We start from the raw sequence: 23,701 nt of genomic DNA on the forward strand, positions 1-23,701 counted from the left end.
AGCTAATTGTCAGCCTCTTACATGTCTGGCAGTGCGTAAAGAAATTCATAATTTAATGGTGCATTTTCCCTGTGGCCAAGTAGCCTAGTGTTGTCACAGCCTTGATCTCTGGTGTTATTTGGGTTATTTCAGTTTGTTGGTGAAATTACTGCATCAATGATGCATTATGATCATTATATCTTCGCGATTAAGGTGATACCTAGTTAAAAGCTCATATCATTAGATGTTTCTAAAAGGTTGACCTGATTTTGAGGCGGATTGCCAGCAGCAGCCCTTTTAAGATTGTTTGTGACTTGGTCTCAGTTACTTATGAGTCCTCTTGACTACTCCAAACTTTTTGCTTATTTAGGAGCTGGTTTTAGCACTAAAACGCTTTGTGAAATACTCTTGGACCAAACATTCAGGAGTCATAATCCTAGGACTGACACGCCCATTTATTATTAAGAGTTACTCGTAAATCAACAAGTTAGGAGCTACTTTTAGCCTTAAAATGTTTTGTGAATACGGCCCCTGATTCATATCTTCATAGCCTGATGCTGAGTAACTCATCTGAAACAGCTGTGTAGCACCACGGCAAAACAACAGACTGTGTTAGAAAATCCCTGGTCTACAGTATTGTATTCTGTCTCAACCACATGTATACATTGAAGGGAATGTGGTCATAACTCCAACCCTGCATCAGTATAATATACCTCAACATGGAATGAAGTGAGCTATAACTCAAGTGGCCAACACAACATGCCTCCCAGTTCTAAGGTATGTAGGTGTTATGTAGCCTGCTTCCTTATTTCTTCTTAGATGTCACACTCTTGGACTGAGCATAAGCCTCAATGACCTCTGTGACCACAGATGGGTCATCCAGAGTGGACACATCGCCCAGGTCTTCTGTTTGCTCCATAGCCACCTTCCGTAGGATTCTCCTCATGATCTTCCCAGAGCGTGTCTTGGGAAGTCTCTTCACTATCTGAAAGAGATCGGAAGAGAAGGTGAGAGATACCACCAGTAGAATCTTCAACAACAGCCTTATAGCAGACTGCCTTAATAAATAGTATCACACTCAGCACAAACAGCACGGATGTCCTCACCAGAAAGTGGTCAGGTACAGCGTACTTTGCTATCTTAGTGGCCACCATGTCTCTCAGCTCTTTAACCACTGAAGCCTGGTTCAAGGAAGGGTCTTCTTTCAACACCACAAAGGCAAAGGGAACTGTTGCACAAGAGAAGGAAAAGGTTACAGTTAGCTGAAAACTACATATAACACTTGTACAGTTCTGGAATAAAGTCTGACGGACAGATGAAAGGAAGATGAACCTATACCAGAGTGATGGAAAAAGGAAAGTACAAAGGAATGCTCATTAACCAGACCATTTAACCGCCATGGGATTGAGTGGCAGATTGGGGACAATGGGCAAGCAAAGCCTATTGTCATTAGGTATGACACGAAACACATTTGGAAGTGGTACAAGAATCTACCCCTTGATTAACACCTCCCTTTTTATTACTTTCAATATCCACAAGGTGGTGCTAACTGACAAGAGTTTACAGACTGGGAACCATTATTGGCTTCAATGTCAAACCACACACACTGTTGATTTATGCCCTTAACAAGTATATTTCCCCAGGATTATCACCGCTAAGGGCTAGTGCCTATTGTTCCATTAAGGGAGAAATGTGGCTTGATAAAAAAAGACTGCAGTGAAACAGATATGCCAGGGGAGTCTGTAGAGTGGGGGTAGGCAACTTGATCCAATCACTGGGTGCCGCAACCTAATTATAAGGTTAGAAATAACATCATAGATTGACTATGCTGAGAAAATTACATAGTATCTTTTTTTATTCTTGGGAGTACTTCAAAATACCTCCGAGGGTTATTTTTAAATAGAGCAGACCATGGTCAGTCTAGTTCTGTCTGTCCTGTCTCAGGCCCAAATGTTTACGTTGCATTTGTTTATGTGACTGGGGACAAGGATCAGTCTGAATAATATGCTGAGGTATCCTTTTGGATCTAAGGAATTCTCTCTCAACATTTTCTAGTATCCTGTTAGGTGGACATAAGCCTCTGGACTTCCTGGCCTGATGACTCCTAGTTGTCCCTGACCAAATTCCTCTTGGTTGTATTGAGGTTTTAGTTGCTGCCTAATGATTCCTCCTGCCATTGCCCACAGGCAACCTGGTCGTCCCTGTCCTTGTCCACCTGGTTGTGCTGCTGATCAGGATTCTGCCTGAACCTGAGCACTGGCCACCCCTCAGAGTCCAGCTCCCCTATAGGTCTCTTCCAAATTTCCGACCCTACTTGCTGAAGGCATTTCTGAAACAGCAAGGCTTGTGGGGTGCTCCCGGTCAGCGGTGGTGAGTACCTACCGACAGTGGTCAGAAGAGGGACAAACCACAAACTGGTGACAAGGTGTTGGGCGCCCAAGGCTCATCGATGCACGAGGGCAACGAAGGCTATTCTGCCTGGTCCGAACTGACAGAAGGTCTATTGTACTGTGGCACAAGTCACAGAAAATGTTAATGATGGTTATGGGAGGAATAAGTCGCAAGACACAGTACATCGCACCCTGCTGCGGACGGGGCTGTGTAGCCACAAACTGGTCAGAGTGCCCATGATGACATGTGCCTCCTACCTAAACATTGTTGCAGACCAGGTACACCCCTTCATGGTTATGGAATTCTCTGGTGGAAGTGTCCTCTTTCAGAAAGATAATGAGCTCTGCCACACTGCACATATTGGCCCTCATTCATGAAATGATCCTACGATAATTTCACCGACAGCTGGCATTCATCAATATTATCTTTGTCGTATCCTTACGATCAATCTCACGTGTGTTCGGAGACCGCGTAAACCAACGTCAAAAAATAAGATCATGCTTGATTCACAATAAGACCAATAAAAACAACAATTGTAACAGCCTCAGTAACAACAACCATAATTATAATAATAGGTCATATAAAATAAGATGATGAGGAACATAACACATACGTACATACCACAATATTAAATATTGAATCACTACCGTAGACTATTGTATGATTTATTTCACTTTATTCTGCATTGTTCATTCGTTTGTAAGCTTTGAAATGCCTTTGTGTGTGTAATGCGCTATACAAATAAACTTGCTTTGCCTTGCTTTTCCTATGTCACTAAGGCCGTATCGGCATATTAGATCATAAATCTTCAACAAAAAAAATCCCTTGATGGATACATTCAAGCCATCTTACGCTGGCCCCTGTGCTAAATTGAGAGGACTATCAATTCTTAATTTGCTTAAAACAGTCAATAACAAGATTTGAATAACATCAATGTTTACCAACCAACTTAGACATAACTTATGGATCTCACCCTCTCCTTTGACATCATGGGAGACACCTATCACAGCAGTTTCAGGAACTGCTGGGTGTTCATCCTGAAACACAGAAGAACACCACACAGGGAATCCCTTGAAGCAATTTCAGCAAAGCAAGAGCACAGTGACTCTGCTCCATAATGATGGTATTTCATTTGTGAGTCAACTGACCATAAAGCTGACCCATTCATGTAACATACAGGCCAGATTGTGTTAGTTCTTACCAACGCATCCTCAATTTCAGCCGTACCCAGTCGGTGGCCACTGATGTTGATGACATCATCCATGCGGCCAGTTATTTGATAGTAGCCTTCTTTAGATCGATACGCTCCGTCCCCAGTGAAGTAGTGACCTGGAAGAGTCAACTCCAGAAGCTTATCCTTGGGTAATAAATACTGACCCAATAATCCTTATCTGCATACTGGGAACACTGTCAGTAAACAAATATAACAATTGTCTGTTTAAACCTATTATCTTTGGCAAACATCACGTCACTCATAATGACAGCAAAGCTCTTTTTTATAGAGAGGAAGTAAGAGGAAATTAAATTATGCCAACTCACCAGGGTATGGTTTAAAATAGGCATCCACAAATCTTTTGTGGTCCCCAAAGATAGTCCGGGCCATTCCAGGCCATGGTTGCGCTATACAGAGGGCTCCGCTGACATCATTCCCTGATAGAGGCATCCCCTGTTACGGATGAATAAACAGGAATTAATAGAATCAACCACTTGAGTATAAAACCATTAAAGGACATTGCAAATCAAAAGATGCATTAAGAAGGCAGTAAGAATGTCACAGTAAATAATAATGTACAGTCATGTGAAAAGGGTAGGACACCTGATCACATCCGTTGTCTTTTCCAAAATATTAAAACATATGTACATTTGATCTTCATTTTAACAATTTTGATGGATGGAGGTAGTGTAACAACAACAATAAAACTGAAGTAATGACTTGTACAAATGATTTGTAAAATGTAATTAATAGAAATGCAATTTTCTTGTGAGGACAAAGTTAGGACAACCTAAAGTTTATTACTACTAAAAAAGCCTAAAATTTGAATCAGGTGAACCACTTCAGGAGCACATTATTAGAACATATTTAGAGAGGATTGTCTTATTTAAACCTCAGATATTTAGCTTGGTTTGCTCTTGATTGTTGAAGTGAGTGGTGTCATCATGGCAAGATAAAAATATTTCTCTAAGGCCTTCAGAAGGAAGGTTGTAGATGCAAGAGTCTGGGAAGGGGATTTAAAAAGATCTCCAAACATTTAGAAATCAGCCTTTCCACAGTCCGGAAAAGTGGAGAACATTTAAAACAATGGCCAACATGGCCGGATTAGGCCGTCCTAGCAAGTTCAGCCCAAGGGCAGACCGCAAGATGCTTAGAGAACTCTTGAACAATCCTAAAATGTCATCATGGTAACTACAGGTAGCTCTTGCCACAGTTGCTGTCAAAGTACATGCATCTGCCATCAGAATGAGACTGTACAGGTTTGATTTTCAGGGAGGCGTGCCAGATGGAAATCCTTGCTGTCAAAAAAAACATCAGGGCAAGACTAAAGTTTGCCAGAGAACACCTAGACAAAGACCAGGATTCTGGAACAGTGTGCTTTGGACAGATTAATCCAAAGTTGAATTATTTGGGCACAATAACAGGAAACGTGTTTGCCGCAAAAACAGCATTTGAGCACAAGAACCACTGTGTCACGGCTTCGGGGTTTGGGAACAAGGAGGAGCAGGAGAAGGCGTGGTAGAAGGATATTTAATGGTATCCAGGAGAAATATACAATATATATAGTACGAAGCGTCGCACAGCTCTTTGTCACAGTCGGAGACAATCACACACAAAGACAGGGGGAGCAGAGGGAACATATATACCGGGGGGAAACAGCGATGATGAGGAACAGGTGCACTAAACGGGACACAGGTGAAATGAATGATGAGACGGTGGTGTCAGAAGGCCGGTGACGTCGACCGCTGGGGCCCGCCCACTGCAGGGGGAGGTGAACCAGCAGAGGTCGCAGTTGTCACAGTACCCCCCCCCTGACGCGCGGCCCCAGCCGCGCGACGACGCCGGCCTCGGGGCCGACCCGGGGGGCGCGGAGCAGGGCGGTCCGGCCGACGCCGATGGAAGTCGCGGACAAGGACGGGAGCCAGGACGTCCTTCACCGGAACCCAGCTCCGCTCCTCCGGGCCGTACCCCTCCCACTCCACGAGGTACTGGAGGCCCCCCGCCCGGCGCCTCGAGTCAATGATGGAGCGGACAGAGTACGCCGGGGCCCCCTCGATGTCCAGAGGGGGAGGGGGCACCTCCCGCACCTCACACCCCTGGAGGGGACCATCCACCACCGGCCTGAGGAGAGACACATGAAACGAGGGGTTAATACGGTAGTCGGGGGGAAGGCGTAACCGATATGTTACCTCGTTGACTCTCCTCAGGACTTTAAAAGGCCCCACAAACCGCGGGGCCAGCTTCCGGCAGGGCAGGCGGAGGGGCAGGTCCCTGGACGAGAGCCAGACCCGGTCGCCCGGCCGATACACCGGGGCCTCCCCGCGGTGGCGGTCTGCATTGGTCTTTTGACGGCGGACAGCGAGCCGGAGGCGGGATTGTACTGCCTCCCATGTGCCCGCTGCCCGCCGGAACCAGTCGTCCACCGCAGGGGTACCGGTCTGGCTCGGCGTCCACGGCGCCAGGACCGGCTGGTAGCCCAGGACGCACTGGAAAGGCGTCACGCCCGTGGAGGAGTGGTGCAGAGAATTCAGTGCGTATTCTGCCCACGGCAGAAACTCTGCCCACTCCCCCGGCCGGTCCTGGCAGTAGGACCGGAGGAACCTACCCACTTCTTGATTGACCCGTTCCACCTGCCCGTTGGACTGGGGATGGTAGCCCGAGGTCAGGCTGACCGAGATCCCCAGGTGCTGCATAAATGCCTTCCACACCCTAGACGTGAATTGGGGACCCCGGTCAGACACAATGTCCTCGGGCACCCCATAGTGCCGGAAGACGTGTGTGAACAGGGCCTCCGCGGTCTGCAGGGCAGTAGGAAGGCCGGGCAGAGGCAAGAGGCGGCAGGACTTCGAGAACCGATCCACAACGACCAGGATGGTGGTATGGCCCTGGGAAGGGGGGAGATCTGTCAAGAAATCAACAGAAATGTGGGACCATGGTCGTTGTGGAATGGGCAAGGGGTGCAACTTGCCCACAGGTAGGTGCCGGGGTGCCTTACTCTGGGCACACACCGAGCAGGAAGAGACGTATACCCTCACGTCCTTGGCTAAAGTGGGCCACCAGTACTTACCGGCCAGGGCACGCACTGTTGGCCCGATGCCAGGATGACCGGAGGAGGGAGATGTATGCGCCCAGTAGATGAGGCGGTCGCGGACAGACGCCGGCACATACGTACGGCCCTCAGGGCATGTGGGCGGAGAGGGCTCGTCGCGCTGCGCTCCGGCGATGTCCGCGTCCAGTTCCCATACCACCGGTGCCACGATGCATGACTCCGGGAGCACGGGAGCATCATCCACTGGCCTCTCCTCCGTGTCATGCTGGCGGGACAGCGCGTCAGCCCCGACGTTCTTACTCCCCGGCCTGTAGGTGAGAGTAAACACAAACCGGGTGAAGAACATAGCCCACCTTGCCTGGCGAGGGGTCAGCCTCCTCGCTGCCCGCATGTACTCCAGGTTCCGGTGGTCAGTCCAGACGAGGAAAGGGTGTTTAGCCCCCTCTAACCAGTGCCTCCACGCCGACAGAGCTCGAACCACGGCCAGCAGCTCACGATCACCAATGTCGTAGTTCCGCTCCGCCGCACTGAGCTTCTGGGAGAAGAAGGCACAGGGACGGAGCGTGTTACGACACCCCGTCCGTTGGGAGAGGATGGCACCGAGCCCACAATCGGACGCGTCCACCTCCACGATGAACTGGAGCGACGGGTCGGGATGGGCCAGGACCGGAGCGGTGGTGAAACGGTGTTTCAGTTCCACAAACGCCCGCTCCGCGTCCACGGTCCACCGCAACCGGGTCGCCCCCCCCTTCAGAAGGGAGGTGATCGGAGCCGCTACCTGGCTAAAACCCCGGATAAACCTCCTATAGTAATTAGAGAAGCCTAAGAAACGTTGCACGTCCTTAACCGTGGTTGGGGTCGGCCAATTACGCACGGCGTCAATGTGAGGCTCCTCCATAGCCACACCTGTGCTGGAAAAGCGATAACCCAGGAAGGACACAGACGACTGGAAAAACAGACACTTCTCGGCTTTCACGTACAGGTCATGCTCCAGCAGTCGAGCCAGCACTCTGCGCACTAACGAGACATGTTTGGCGCGGGTGGCAGTGAATATCAAGATGTCATCAATATACACTACCACTCCTTCGCACAACAAGTCCCGGAATACGTCGTTGACGAAGGACTGGAAGACTGAAGGAGCATTCATCAACCCGTACGGCATCACTAAATACTCGTAATGGCCAGACGTGGTACTAAAAGCGGTTTTCCACTCGTCTCCTTCCCGGATACGCACCAGGTTATAGGCACTCCTGAGGTCTAATTTAGTGAAAAAGCGGGCCCCGTGCATCCTCTCCACCTCCGCAGAGATCAAAGGGAGAGGGTAGCGGAACGGAATGGTGATCTTGTTCAGCGCCCGGTAATCGATGCACGGGCGCAAACCACCGTCCTTCTTTTTCACAAAAAAGAAACTCGAGGAGACCTGTGACTTGGAGGGCCTGATGTAGCCCTGTTCCAACGCTTCCGTAACGTAGGCGTTCATAGTCTCCGTTTCGGTGCGGGACAGTGGATACACGTGACCCTTCGGGAGTGCGGCTCCGTCAACGAGGTCTATCGCACAATCCCCCAGCCGGTGTGGTGGCAACACAGCAGCCTTGGCTTTGGAGAAAACCGTAGCCAAGTCCCTGTATTCGGGGGGAATGGGCACGGCGGGCGCACTGTCTGGACTTTCCACCGAGGTCGAGCCAACGGAAACACCCAAACACCTACCCTGGCACTTCCGCGACCACCCCGACAGACGTCGACTAGACCAGGAGATGAAGGGGTCGTGTAGGGACAACCAGGGGAAACCTAAAACGACCGGGAACGTGGGAGAGTCGATGATGTGGAATGTAATGGTTTCGCTGTGTCGGCTGTCGGTAATCAGGAGGAGGGGAACAGTGCAACTCGTGACCAGACCTGACCCTAGTGGCCGGCTGTCTAAAGCTCTCACGGGCAGGGGGGTGTCAAGGTCCTGGAGGGGTATGTGCGACCGTAGGGCAAAAGACCTATCCATGAAATTCCCGGCTGCGCCTGAGTCTACCAGCGCCTTACACCGGGCAAGCAGCGGAAATCCGGGGAACCTAACAGGGACAGTGCACATAGAGAGGGAAGAGGTTAGTGGCGAATGTGCATGTGCTACCTGGGGTGATGCGGAAGTGCCCTGCCTGTCGCCTCTTGACTCAGGGAAGGAGGTGCGGTGTGGTGCAGTATTACGGCCTCGTTGCCCCCTGGAGGCACTCCGCACCTGCCCTCCCCGACGTCTGCCCGGCAGTGCAGCCGCCCCCAATTCCACGGGGACGGCGGTGACGGGTTGGCAGGGTGGAACGGGCGGGCCTCTACCGGGACGTCCTCGGGCAGCTAGCAGGTTGTCGAGACGGATGGAGATGTCCGCCAGTTGGTCAAAGGAGAGGGACACGTCTCGACAAGCCAGCTCCCTCCGGACGTCCTCGCGTAGGCTACACCGGTAGTGGTCGATCAGAGCCCGCTCGTTCCACCCCGATCCCGCTGCCAGGGTCCGGAACTCCAGAGCGAACTCCTGCGCCGATCTCGTCTCCTGCCGTAGGTGGAACAGTCGTTCACCCGCCTCTCTCCCTTCGTGCGGATGGTCAAACACGACTCGGAAGCGGCGGGTGAACTCAGCGTAGCTGCCCTGGGTGGGCTGCTCGAAGTTCCAAACGGCGGTGGCCCACTCCAGGGCTTTCCCGGACAGGCAGGAGACGAGTGAAGAGATCTTCTGGGCTTCGGTCGGCGCAGGATACATTGCCTGGAGCGCGATGTCCAGTTGCAGCAGGAAACCCTGGCAGCGGTCCGCCGCCCCGTCGTAGGCCCTGGGTAGCGGAATGGCCATCGCTCCCGTGCTGGGCGGCGTGGCTTGGGAAGGCGTAGAGACGGCCGGTGCTGCGGGGTTCCGCTGGCTCAGCTCTAGGCGCTGCACCGCTTTCAGTACGCTGTCCATTGCAGCGCCTAGGCTGGCCAGCATTGTTGAGTGTACTTGGACTGCCTCCGCAACACCGACCTCGCCTGTGGCTCCTTCAGGCTCCATATCCTTGTTGTAGTTTAGGTGTGTGATTCTGTCACGGCTTCGGGGTTTGGGAACAAGGAGGAGCAGGAGAAGGCGTGGTAGAAGGATATTTAATGGTATCCAGGAGAAATATACAATATATATAGTACGAAGCGTCGCACAGCTCTTTGTCACAGTCGGAGACAATCACACACAAAGACAGGGGGAGCAGAGGGAACATATATACCGGGGGGAAACAGCGATGATGAGGAACAGGTGCACTAAACGGGACACAGGTGAAATGAATGATGAGACGGTGGTGTCAGAAGGCCGGTGACGTCGACCGCTGGGGCCCGCCCACTGCAGGGGGAGGTGAACCAGCAGAGGTCGCAGTTGTCACACACTGTGCCATCTGTGAAGCATGGTGGTGGAAATGTCATGGTTTGGGGCTGCTTTGCTGCAGCAGGGCCTGGTCAGCTCACCATTATAGAATCTACTGTGAACTCTTTATTGTATAAGAGTGTGCTTGAGGAAAATGTGAGACCCTCTGTCTGAAAATTGAAGCTGAAGTGGATGTGGACCATAGAACATGACAATGACCCAAAACATTCCAGTAAATTCACCAAAGAATGTCTCAAAAGAAAGAAATGGAGAGTTCTGGAAAGGCCAAGTCAAAGCCTGGATCTTAATCCTATTTGAAACGGGCTGTGCAGGCAAGAAACCCATCAAACATCACACAGGTGAAAAAAGTCTGCATTGATGACTGGAAAAAACCTTCTCCCAGTCGATGTTGGAGACATGTAGACAGATAGCCTAACGTCTAACTGAGGTTATTTTAGCCAAAGGGGGCAATACCAGCTATTATGGCACAGGGTGTCCTAACTTCCTCATCAGCAGGAATTGGCATCTTTGTTCACTTTGTAGTTAAATCAATTAGAACAGTTACATTTTCATTGTTTTTGGTTCAATTACATCCCCTTTATCTGTAGGTAATGTTTGAAGGAAGATCGAAGATTGATATTTCCATATTTCTTCAAAAATTACTAAATGTTTCATGGGGTTTCTTAATTTTTTCACATGACTGTCTTTTTACAATGATCATCCCCTACAATAAAACAGGGTGTTTTTTTGATTTACTTGAGATAAATTACTAGTAAAAAAAGCCAAGAGGAGAAATTGGGTTGAAAGGTCACGTTATCACTCCGACAAAGCCGTATGAATCTGTTCATCAAGGATAAGGAAGCATATGCCAGCTAGCTTTAATTGCAACGCGAAAAGATGTACAACTAACATGACCTAACTACAACAGGGTCACATCAGGTGAAGCAAAGGGACTGGTGGATGAAAAGCTATACATCTATTGTAATGTCTCTAATCTAAAGACTGGGTACTTAATGCTGTGAAAGACCAGTTAGATCGCAGAAGCAGGGGATTTCCTTACAGCAAGTATCTAAATTAAACTGTCAAATTTATAGGTCCAAATTCCCAGAATGCTGTCTGAGAAGAATTAGGCATTATCACAGCACAGATGGATTACCTTTTCCTCCATGAGTACAGGCTTGATGCCAAAGAAAGGCCTCATAGCCATGGCCGGGACAATCTCAGCCCCCTCCTCAGCTGGCCGCGGAGCGATGCACACGCCTCCTGTCTCTGGAAACAGAGAGAAACAGGAGATCAGGGGTTAAAGGGACACGCAGCTATTGGAGAGCAGCTGAGATGTACAGTGGGTAAAGAAAGTCACCACCCCCTTTCAAAATGTTCACCGTTTGTTGCCTTACAAACTCAAATGAGAACACATAAAAATCAGACTTCTTCCAGGTTTATTTGCACACGGTAACCCAGAATATCCAAGTAAAAAACTATAAATTCTCTGAAAATGTATTAAAATGAAAACCGTAAAATACCCTGTTTGGATAAGTGAACATCCCCCCCACTGAAATTTAAATTGCAAACATGCTGAGGTATAACCAACCACCTTCCAGACCACAAAGCAAGATCATTGGCTTCCATCTGTGATCAAGTGTAGAGACTTTGATTAGTTCAGAATTAAAGCAGTTGGTCATAGAGGACTCCACTACTTAGTAGTGCGATTCAAAGCAAAGAATCCACTATGGGCGAAAAGGTACTTTCAAAAGATCTATGTGATAAGGTTATGGATAGGCATAAGTTAGGGGATGTACATAAAAGATTTCACAGGCTATGTATATCACTTGAAGCACATTTAAGATCATTAGGAAGTGGAAGGCTTGCAAAGATTAAACCGTCCCTCAAAAACTGGTTTGAATGGTATGGTAAATGCTTAATATATGATGGTTCCCACACTAAAAAAATGTATTACAGCACTGTGAAAGAACATGTAAGTTTATTTTCTTGTTAAGCCTTTGAAAAAGATCCACTCTTCAGCCTCACATGATTTAACGCAAATGCTCATGGAGGAAACCCCAGAAAGTGATTCTTTAGGAATGAGGTCATGACCCTACCCACTTCCTCCTCCCAGGACCTCGGCCCTCACTGGATGGCCTCATCTCTCTGGGAGGGGGGGCTAGTAAACTGGGATTATCATTCATTTTCAGAGGAGCATGCAGATGTTCCTTGCGCTAATCGCAAATTAGAGTTAAGCCACCGATAAACCGAGTGTCAGACAGACTTACTGGCTAGATCAACACGGACACTACCACAACAAATCAAGACTCTCCTTACATGTTGAGCTTTCCCCTTCAGCAGCATGCAGCATTACAGTGCTGGTGTTAGCTCTAGTTTGATGCAGAAACTAACTGGTCTAGTCACCATAGGATCCTCCTCCTCACAAATCCAACATTTAAATAGGCATTTGATAAACCCTTTAGCCATGTCATGTGAAGGACAGTATTATGAAGCCTAGTCCAGGACTGTAATATAATAAACCTTCAAAGGTATATTGTTATTTTATAAACTATCCAAGATTAAGCTGTTAGCCTGTCAGACAACCTTGCCCGAGAGTCAGCAGACCTGAGGTTTACCTGTCTGCCACCATGTGTCCACCAGGGGGCATTGTCCATCTCCCACCACGTTGTAGAACCACTCCCATGCCTCATGATTGATAGGCTCCCCTACTGCCAGAAGAGACAGACAGTACACATATTCACATCTCTGGCTCCACTCAGTGTTGGCTCAGGAATTAGTAAAATGTCCTCTAAGCATACAAATGCTGTATTACTTATATACCTTTTCAGTCATATGATCTTTTATAATAATACACTAAAAAAGAACAATGCAATGCATCACAACAAATGTGCTTCTCACAGCAATATGCAACAAATCTGGGACTAACTGTTGATAAGTGTATATCTGACAGAAATCACTAGAAGCACGGCGCTCACAGTGACATGTTCGTGGCTTCAACTCCCACAGACAAGGTGGGGAAAAAAACTGACAATTGCTCTGGATAAGATCACATGCTGAATAAGTTTACTATGTCACAGTGATTGGAAACAGATTGATCGGGATAATCCTCCAGCATTTTTTTTAACGTTTCTTTAATACGCAAGCCAGAAACTTTGGATTTGCAACTATGCAACAAAATATACAAACAGAACAGTGCATTACATATTTAGTTTCCCTGGTCCTAAAGTTTTCCATTTGATAATAGAATATGTTGTGCTGGATAGTTTCACTTACCAGAGCCGAGGGTCTTCAGCGAGGACCTGTCGTACTTTTTCACCCAGCTTTTGTCATATTTCAGCAGTAACCTGATGGCCGTGGGCGCGCCATAGAACTGGTTAATGCCCAGTCGCTGCACTGTCTCCCAGTATCGCCCTGAGGTGTCAGAGACACTGTCAGCATGGCAAAGCAACACGCACACACGTGACATTTCACAGACCTTGTGACACAAACTTTATTCCCTTAACCCTAACCGTAACCCCCAAAAACCCTAGCGTACACTAATTCTAACCATTACTGTACCTCAATTGTAACATTTACCTTAAACCAAACCACTAAGCTTATAATGTCAATTCTCATTAAAACACATTTTTTAAGCACACACATCCAACGTACAACTGTCCTCCTTACGCAAGTGTACAGTTAACACCTTCTCTTCCACTCCACATGGCTGCCCATGACACAGAGCAGAACCCTGCAAGCTGATGTGCCCTTGATTTATGTAGGCGTGCCATTTGAAGGCCACAATGTCAAGATGTAAACATGGCACAGGCTCCTGAATATCAGTACCAGATGTTTGCTCTGATAACCGAGGCTGTTCAGGGATATTATACGGGCTCTTACTGAAGCTGTTTGTCAGCAAAAGCTGTTTGAAAGCTGATTTTACCGCTACTAAAATTGTCTAAAATCTCATTTTATTTGTACCATAATTGTCTAAAACTATTTGACTTTTACTTCATTAACAACAGCAGTTAGAAAGGGTGTGTTTATGTTAGTTAATAACCATGTTTTGACACAGCAGCAACAGACACACAATCTAGTAATTGATACAAGATTAGATTGAGTTCCTTAGCTGTCTTCTCTTCCAGACAGGAGTGGTGTCAGGGTATTTACAACACACAATAGACAAATCAGCTACATATATTCTTCCTGTTTCCATAACCTACCACAAACAGTAAAAATAGGACATTTCCTATGATGCCAAGGTTACTGAGAACATTGGCCAATGTCCTATCACTACAAAGCTAATTATGTTATAAGACTCAAAAGCATTCCTCAAGTTGACAACCCATGGTACTAAACTGAGACTAAACATTAAGATAGTTAATGAATAACTCACCACCAGAAGAAATGCAAGTTAAGCCAAGTGCAATTTTTGACACATTCTTGTCACACATTTTACATGTAAAAATAACACTGTTTTATATTTAAGTAACTTTCTTCATTTACCGTTACAGCTATTTTATAGCCGATTTATTCAACATCATAATACACACCCAAAATATAGCACTTATAACTTAGCTTTACAAATTAAAACACAAACGATATAGATTGTGGTGTCACACAATTAGCTTAAAAGGTTCCCAAATGTAACAATCATTTCTCAGGCCCAGTGCAATTGCTATTGCACAGACATGTTTAAAGCTGTATCCATCACGAGTGGATAAGGCTTGTATAACTCTAACCTTGTGTTAATAGGAACTGTGTATATCAATCAGATATTGTAGCTAAGCTGATCCCGTAACCTTTATACCTCCCCTCACAGCCCTTGAACTTGTATTTGGTACCTCACCAGGGTCTGGGTACACTGGAGTGCTCTCAAACAGGACCGTGGTAGCCCCGTTACACAGAGGCCCATACACCACATAGCTATGACCAGTCACCCAGCCGATGTCTGCCACGCAGCCAAACACATCACCGGGCTGGTAGTCAAAGACATACTGCAAAACCAAGAACATGTATTAGGTAAGAGACAAGCTTCATTGACAAATGCTGTACTTTTCCAGACAATGAAACTGTTCAAAGTTGGCAAAATTCTGACTAACGTATTTGGCTAGAAACGAGGTCCACAGATCAATGCTGTACATTTCCTGGCAATGAAATCATTTGAGTTAAGATTGTGAAATTCTGACTAACAGAATACCCAACAGATAACGTCCATTGATCAATCCTGTACTTTTTATTCAGAAACCACAAAGGATCAGTATTTCTTAATCCAGATGAATAACATTGACCATACATGATGTTGATTGTAATATCCTATGTTGAAGTTTCCTTTGAACAGATTTTTTCAATCCAAACAACCAACATGTCAAAAAGAGTGCAAACAATTGCTAACATCTGTTTGGTCCTGAGCTGATAAGCTACTTAGAAATTAGCAGCATGCGGATTCATAGCTCATTGTCACCTAAGTCATGTGAGCTTTGTGCACGACAATCCCACCACGCACGACATGCTCATCCAATTCAGAAATATGGGAAAAAACAGATGTCTTTATTTGTAAGTCAAAGGGCACTAATTCTGACCCAGAATATATCACAGGGCTTCTCTCTCATGAAGGAAACACTGAGGTAATTGTTCTAATCTGAGCTATCCCAAATCCTGTGGCACAATATCTTTATTGTTCTGATTGCCCTGCCTGACACCCTCTGTCTGTCGTCCCCTGGCTACAGTATTACACATATTTCCTACTACATTTTACATGTTAGTCACTAATCTCATCCAGAGTGCATGCTAAAGACACAGTAGCTACTGTAGGTAGGACATCCACTCAACACAATAACAGTTGGTACACTTTACTCAATCCGGTAGCTATTAGCAAAGTCAGTTGTAGAAGGGACGAACATGAGCATTTTAAAGTGAGGCGTCGCACCTGCGTTTGCTTGTCTGTAGTGAACAGTGTTGTGTGGGGGGTTAACCCAGAACATACCTGGTGAGTCAGTGCAGAGTACAGCAGATAGCCAGCCTGCGTGTGGACGATTCCCTTGGGTTGGCCTGTACTGCCTGATGTGTAGAGCATGAAGAGCATATCCTCACTCTCCATAGGCTCCGGAGGACACTCTGCTGACTCTCTGCCCATGGCCTGAGGCCCAGAGGAAAGGTTGGGAGACTGGAGGTTTTGCTAAGTAAGTGAACATTTGACTGGAGGCTTGGCTTAGAGTTTTGACCCGGTGACTGTTTCAGGTTTCAAGGTTCATTTGTCAAATGCACCGAACAACACAGTGTCATCCTGGACAATGACATTCAAGTCAAACTTGGGTTATGCCATCAAGCTTCTCTGCTTGGCCTGTGTATTATTGCTGTACTCCAAAAACGAAACATTGTACAGTGTTCAATCTTGTCAGAGACAATGATAGATTAAATGGCAAACGAAGAGATTACAGGTCATTTCACCAGCTCATCTTTGATTGGAGCTGAGCTACACTGGAACATGATAAAGGACTGCAACTGAAATGTCCTGTTACTCAAATATTACATCTCGCGTGACACAGGGGAAGTTAGGAGAAACAGTATTACCTCCTCCAGTAGGATGTCTACTTTGCCCATGGGAGTAGGGTTAGTGGTCCTCTGGGCCACAAAAACATGTTGGACAGAGGGGCAGTTCTTCACAGCAGTGTCCACAGTTGGTTTCAGATCTATGAGCCGACCTCCCCTCACGCCTTGGTTACATGTGATCACGGCTTTACACTGCGCTGCAGGGTTATGAAGGACACAGTCTGAGAGACATTGAAGACCAAGCTGACTTCGCCAACTGCCAAATGCAAGACACTTTTCAAAATGTCAGGATGTCAATAACTTGCTGTTATCTGATCTGGTCGCGGTATACCAAAGTTAAAATGTTTTGATGTGAGACGAAGCACCTAGTTTATCTCAACCTTCAGGAAGCAGTAAGCTACAAACATTGTTTGATCTGTCTTAACTGGGCGGGTTTGTGTCTGACTGAAACCATCAGCTTGAAATTACACAGAAGTACAGGACGTTGGAATCATGTAAGTAAAATAAGAGTTTTCCATTAACATTTATGATGATGACCAAGATCAAGTTACATTTTGTAAAACCCCAACATTGCTCTATGCACAATAACTCACTGCTGAAAACTTGGCAACCACTTAGTCTAAGCTATTTTACAGGTCCGGGTCATTTGAGCTATAGCCTGTTTAACAGATCACACATTCAATTATCCTGCACATTTGGAATAGAAAAGCTGAAATTACTATAAACTCCTGTCCATGATTAAGCTTTATTTAAGCTTTGCGTGATTACACATAACAGCATCTAACATTTTCAGACAGGTTCTACTGAAATGCGGAATGTCTGGGCAGCGGCTGTATACAAAACACCAACGTCCTTGACATTAATTCCAGGGTTACCAACTAGACTGCGAGATCTTGTGACCAGCCCACAGTCGCCATGTAGAAGCAACCATGCTAGAGCGTTGGTTCGTTTAATTTGACAACACATTTCTAAGGCTCAACAGTTAATCACAGCAAAACAAGATTAATGAGCTACGCTGTTATTACTCACCATCCAGAATCCTCCCGGCTAAGGCCTCTGAGCTGAATCCGGCGAACACGACTGTGTGCACGGCACCGATACGAGCACACGCGAGCATGGCAGCCACGGCAATGGGCGACACTGACATGTAGATGGCTACCCTGTCGCCCTTGTTGATGCCATGCCTCTTCAGGGTGTTTGCTAGGCGGCAGGTAATCTCGAGCAGCTCCCTGTGGAGCAGATGTATGGTGTTCAAACGCAAGCTGTTCTTGACACAGCAATTACCTCAACGGTGGTTGCAGGGGTATGTATAGGATATAACCCATTGATTCCATCTAACAGTGTCTGGGGGTCTTCGAGAACTATTTTGTATTTCCAGGACCAGTAAGCCCTATGGAAGATGTTTTACTTACTATGGCACTTTGAAGCACTACCATTCACTTGAATGTTTGAACTACATTGGGAATAAGATCGTCTTGAATCATCTTGAGTTACATTAAAATGTACTTTAAGTATAATTTTTGTTTCAGATTTTGGTACCTTTCAGTGTAGCGGGTCAAAGCTTCCGATTTACATTCTAGTACAGGAAGCAGCTTTAGTCGTTATAACAGACAAGCGTGATCGTTGTGCAATCTTTGTGGTTATTGAGAAATCTCACACAAATGCATTACACAATGAGAGTGAGACCCTGCCAATAATATTGTCCCAATTTCAACAGCACTTGAGCGGATTCTGGCAAATTCAAGATGTCTGGATAATATTTTTGTCGAACACACAACAATTTGACACAAAAATATTTTTGGGACATCGTTGGCAACCCATGGGCCAGTTAAGATAATATTATTTAAATATTTTTGGTACACTTAACAGGGATCTCCAACCCTTCTCCTGGAGACCTACTGTCCTGTTTTCACTCCAGCCTGATGAATATGCAACCTCATTCAGTCATTAATTGTCTAATTATTAGAGTCAAGTGTGCTAAATTAGGGTTGGAGTTAAAACCACCAGGACAGTAACTCTCCAGGAGCAGGGTCAGAGACCCATTGAACACATACAACACCTGCCCTCGTGTGTTATTGTTGCGTCTTAAACAATAGCACAAGAGGGCAGGTGTGGTATATGGTCAATATACCAATATACACCAGTCAATATACCAGTATATTGTCAATATACCATGGCTAAGAGTTGTTCTTAGACATGATGTGGTGACAGGGAGCATAAACCCCTGAGATTCCTTATTACTGTTATAAATCAATTACAAATGCAATTAGATCAGTAAAAACTGATGTGATGTCATACACCAGATACAGTATACAGACTCATATACCATGGCTATCGGCCAATCAGCAATCATGTTTCGAAGCACCCAGTTTATAATAATCTGTCAATGGCTGCTTTTGTAGTCAATATTGTTATTTAAAAAAACTGAATATCATGTCTTACTGGTCACTTTCACAGAAATGGTTGGGTTGCTTAATAGCAGAATCTTTCACTTTTCCAGCTTAGGGATTTGATCAAGCAACCTTTCAATTACTGTTCAAATGCTCTAACCTCTCAACAATCTGCTATTTTCAGGTTTCTTTGCCAATGCATCACAAAACATTTACATTTTAGTTATTTAGCAGACTCTGTTATCCAGAGCAACTTACAAGAAGTGCATTCTTCTTAAGGTGTCTTGTAAATAAATCATCTGACAATCATAAAAAGTAAATTTTCCTTCACCAAAGCCAATGGTTAGTGCCAGAGAAATCAAAGTGCATTTATTTAAATGTGTGTATATATATATTGAATATATTTAATATTCTTTATTTCTTTTTTTGGGGGGTGGGGGGATACACAAGTTAACCAGTTAACTAAATAAGTAAGAAATGCATAACTGCACGGCAAACATTTGGCCCTGTAACATTGTGGATTTCGTTTTCAGCACCATAATTACGGGAGTGTATATAAATATCGACAAACAGAAAATACATAGAGGGATTGAGACTAGTGTTTTGCTTTTACATCCCAGAATCATCCCACAGTGCAATTTCAATCATCAAACAGAAAAGGAGACATCCCAAATGATAATACTTGTGAAATGTCAGTCAAAATACCAGACGTAGTTTAGTAATATAAATGAGGACTATTAACATAAACGCTGAACAGGTTGTCCAGATACAAGATGCATAGTTCTTTCAGGTCAAATAGTTTGAAGAGAAAAGACCAGTGTTTGTTAATCATCCACTTCATAATCTGTGCCAAGTCAGCATTTCTAAACTACGTAACCATAAAAGTAATTGTTTAAAACCTGTGCATTTTACCACATTTCATGAGGAATATCCACCTTGGTTCAAAGTAGCCTTACTGGAGTCTGTCCATAGAGATTAGAGAATTGTGTTATAAATAACGTGTATGTCAGTAATTACTGTAGAAATATTTTTTCATGTTCCATTGGTTTGAATCTTTTTTTTTACTGTTCAGAAAACAAAGGGACAACCATAGATCACCCTTGTTTCTAAACATTTAACTGCCCTTCGCAGAACTTATAGCAGTTCCCCAACAGTTTAATGTGAAAAAGCCCTCTGAACAGCCCTCCATGAACATTCTATTTAGTCTGCAGGGGAAACATCGCTGGAGGTTAACTCTCAGACATTGGGTTAGGTTTGACCGTTTTATACCAATAAATACTTAACATGGGCGGAGTAATGTCAATGAGACATATGTTAGACAGTAGCTTGGAGACCGTGGTGTCTGAGACCTGTGAGATTGACGGTTTGCTATGGAACATGTGAAACTTGCACCTCCAGGATGTTTTCGGCAAGCTACTCGTGAGTGGACTTGTTGTTGACCCCGTAGGATGTACATGTTGGAATGGGGTGTTTGGTTGGAAGGGGGGATGGGAAAGCAGGGATCTGGGTATGTGTGGATACAATGCCAGGGGTGAAATGTTGGCCCAGACCACCCATGTTTCCTTATGATTTCATATAATTTCATACAGAGTACATTCCCCTCTTAATGCTAAGTGTGTGCAATGGAAGTATAAAGGCTGTTATACTGTATAGTGATCTTTATTTGACTAAATCTCTCTGCCTTTGTTTCCTCCAACACGTTAAAGTAGAACCTGTATAGATGTATACTTGGATGCCATATGTCATTACAAGATAAGAATACTTATCTGGTTGACTTCAGTATGATGTGAAGTATTTCTATTTGATATATCCTATTTTATTGCATACACTACCGTTCAGATGTTTGGGGTCACTTAGAGATTATCTTGTTTTCAAATTTTCTGCGCATTAAAATGACGTCAAAATGATCAGAAACACAATGTAGACATTGTTAATGTTGTAAAGACTATTGTAGCAATTTTTTAATAAAATATCCACATAGGTGTACAGAGACCCATTATCAGCAACCGTCACTCCTGTGTTCCAATGGCACGTTGTGTTTGCTAATCGAAGTTTATCATTTTAAAAGGATAATTGATCATTAGAAATGTCAGATCCTGGCTGGGGGCCTCTAGGCCTCTCTATGTGCCTGGGGGTCACAGTCAGGGCCTGACTGCAGAGGTGCCTCTAAGCATCTCTGTGCTGCCATTTTGATTGTCCCAAATTAACCACCGGTCTTGTGTTCGATGGCATGTTGTGTTTGCTAATCCAGGTTTATCATTTTAAAAGGCTATGTCATCATTAGAAAACCATTTTGCAATTATGTTAGCATAGCTGAAAACTGTTGTGCTGATTAAAGAAGCAATAAAACTGGTTTCTTTAGACTAGCTGAGTATCCGGAGCATCAGAAATTGTGGGTTTGATTACAGGCTCAAAATGGTCAGAAACAGGAATTTCTAAAACTCATCAGTCTATTCTTGTTCTGTGAAATGAAGGTTATTCCATGTGAGAAATTGCCAAGATTGCATACTCCCTTCACAGAACAGTGCAAACTGTCACTAACCAGAATAGAAAGAAGAGTGGGAGGCCCCGGTGCACAACTGAACAAGAGGACAAATATATTAGAGTGTCCAGTTTGAGAAACAGACACCCCACAGGTTCTCAAGTTTCTAGGAAAAAGTCATATCCCAGAATGACCAATAAAAAGAAAAGATTAAGATGGGCAAAAGAGCATTAACACTGGACAGAGGGAGACAGACAAATCTAAGTTTGAGGTTTGAGGATCACAAAGAAGAACATTTGTGAAATGCAGACCAAATAAAAAGATGCTGAAGGAGTGCTTGAACCAATCTGTAAAGCATGGTGGAAGCAAGGTGATAGGGGTGGTTTGGTGTGCTTTGGTGGTGGTGGTTAACTGGTTGATTTGTACAGGGTAAAAGGGATCTTGAAGGTAGGCTATCAATCTATTTTGCAATGCCATGCCATACCCCGTATGGTGCTTGATAAGTGACCTCCTACAACAGGACAATGAACCAAAGCACAGCTCCAAACTATGTAAGAACTATTTATGGGGTGAAATCTCTTCAGATTACCTCAACAAATTGCCAACTAGAATGCCAAAGGTCTGCAGGGCTGTAATTGCTGCATATTGAGGATTATTTGACGAAAGCAAAGAAAGTAATTATTATTTCAATTAACCTCGTCAATTATTATTTTCTATTCATTTTGCTGTATTTCCCATTGAAACTCATTTCATGTAAGTTTTTATAGAAAACAAGGACAATTCTCTCCCCAAACTTTTGAACGGTAGTGTATATTATTTGATACATACTATTTTATTGCACATATCAGTATTAAGTTTGTTGTAGCTCTTCTGCTCATTGCTATGGATAAGGTCATTACGTAAAATGATCATATCACAGGCTTATCAAGATAAGCATTACATTACGAGAAATAATTCCACCCCCGCGAACTCCCCATCCTGTCAACATGTCCTTGCAATTTACCTATAGGTGACTTTAATCTCCGTTGCAGGTTCATCCCTCTCCCAGATTAGGGCGACTCTGTCGGGATGCTTGGCAACATGCACATCCAAACAGTTCACTGCCAATCAAACAGATTAAATATTTAAATGTAGTTTACGTTTTTTTCCCCCCGTAAATATAATATACACGGAATATGGTTAGACAACATGACCAATACCCAAACAAACACAGAAACAGAATCCTTGAAAACAATTAGGTTCGAGAACAATTTTACTGTTAGACAATGAGCTAAGCATTTTTTTGTGCAGCCTGTAATCATTTTGTGATGACAGTCTTACCAGAAACGTTCAACTGTCCTCCAAGGAACCAACTGATTTTTCCACTTGTAATATCACAGTCACTCACTTGATCGAATGGTTTACTCCATGTTAGCCTCTCTTTAGCGATTAATCCCCAAAAAGTGTCAGGGTCTTTTACTGACATTTGGTATAACTCCTTGTATGAGCGCCCAGCGAGATGTGCGCATAAGTTCGGAGTCAAATTCGTTTTTCTATCGCCGATGCTAGATACTGTTCGCCTGTGACAATGAACATGTTTTATAGAGTTTAATAAGATAATCTTTTTATAGCTACCGTACTTGAAGAATACATTAGTTTTACTTATTACATCTATCAAACTTCTGGTTGTATGTGAAGCCATATTCTGCTCCCCGGATGAAAGCTCTTGAGGAGAAACGGATTCTTCCTTTTCAAGTTTCCTACGTACAAAAAGGGTGGGTACAAGTCGGTTGATTATGTAAAGTTCAGTGTTGACACAGTTTCAGCACTCACAAATAAAATTGCTATGATAAGCAGTCAACTGCTCCGCCTGGCCTACAGTATTTTCATTTGGTTGTCTTAGAAACACCACAGATTTTTGCTCCTTTTTGTCATAATATCGAAAGTGAAACCACATTATTGGTGCTAAATGGATCTACTGCAAACGTCTCAACGTCTCTGTTAAGGACATTGATACAATTACACTTAATCTAATAACCTTATGTCTTATACTGGTTCCGGTATTTAGAAGGCATGTCAACACTCATCATATATAAATAAATTATAATGGTTTTCCTCCATATAGATTAGTAAGAGGGAATACATTTTCCTTGGAATTTTTAATCAGCTTCGTCTATGTTTTCCATATTTTCATATTGGCTGCTTCTTGGCTGTATTCTCAAATTCAGGAATGGTGCTGCCTCCTAGAGGACGTGAAAGGGTAGATTCTAATATAATCCTAAATAAAATCTCAATCCTATCATCTAGATTGGTGAACAAAAAT

The 23,701-nt window shown here is 44.7% G+C and overlaps 1 protein-coding gene across 1 annotated transcript; it reads right to left on the bottom strand.

Annotated features, from left to right (window-relative positions):
- Positions 1-199: 199 nt before the first annotated feature.
- On the bottom strand, positions 200-23,260 carry acss1 (acyl-CoA synthetase short chain family member 1). The gene is made up of 14 exons (XM_010896249.4): positions 22,720-23,260; positions 22,403-22,499; positions 17,557-17,756; positions 16,549-16,724; positions 15,962-16,114; positions 14,825-14,972; positions 13,270-13,407; positions 12,612-12,704; positions 11,150-11,262; positions 3,910-4,036; positions 3,572-3,699; positions 3,344-3,407; positions 1,086-1,207; positions 200-964 (listed from the first exon to the last, which is right to left on the bottom strand). Exons 1-14 carry the CDS (start codon positions 23,078-23,080, stop codon positions 785-787), a joined length of 2,100 nt encoding a protein of 699 aa, XP_010894551.1. The 5' UTR covers positions 23,081-23,260; the 3' UTR covers positions 200-784.
- Between the last annotated feature and the right edge of the window lie 441 nt (positions 23,261-23,701).

This window comes from Esox lucius, chromosome 6 (assembly GCF_011004845.1).
Source record: "Esox lucius isolate fEsoLuc1 chromosome 6, fEsoLuc1.pri, whole genome shotgun sequence".
NCBI classification, from domain to species: Eukaryota; Metazoa; Chordata; class Actinopteri; order Esociformes; family Esocidae; genus Esox; species Esox lucius.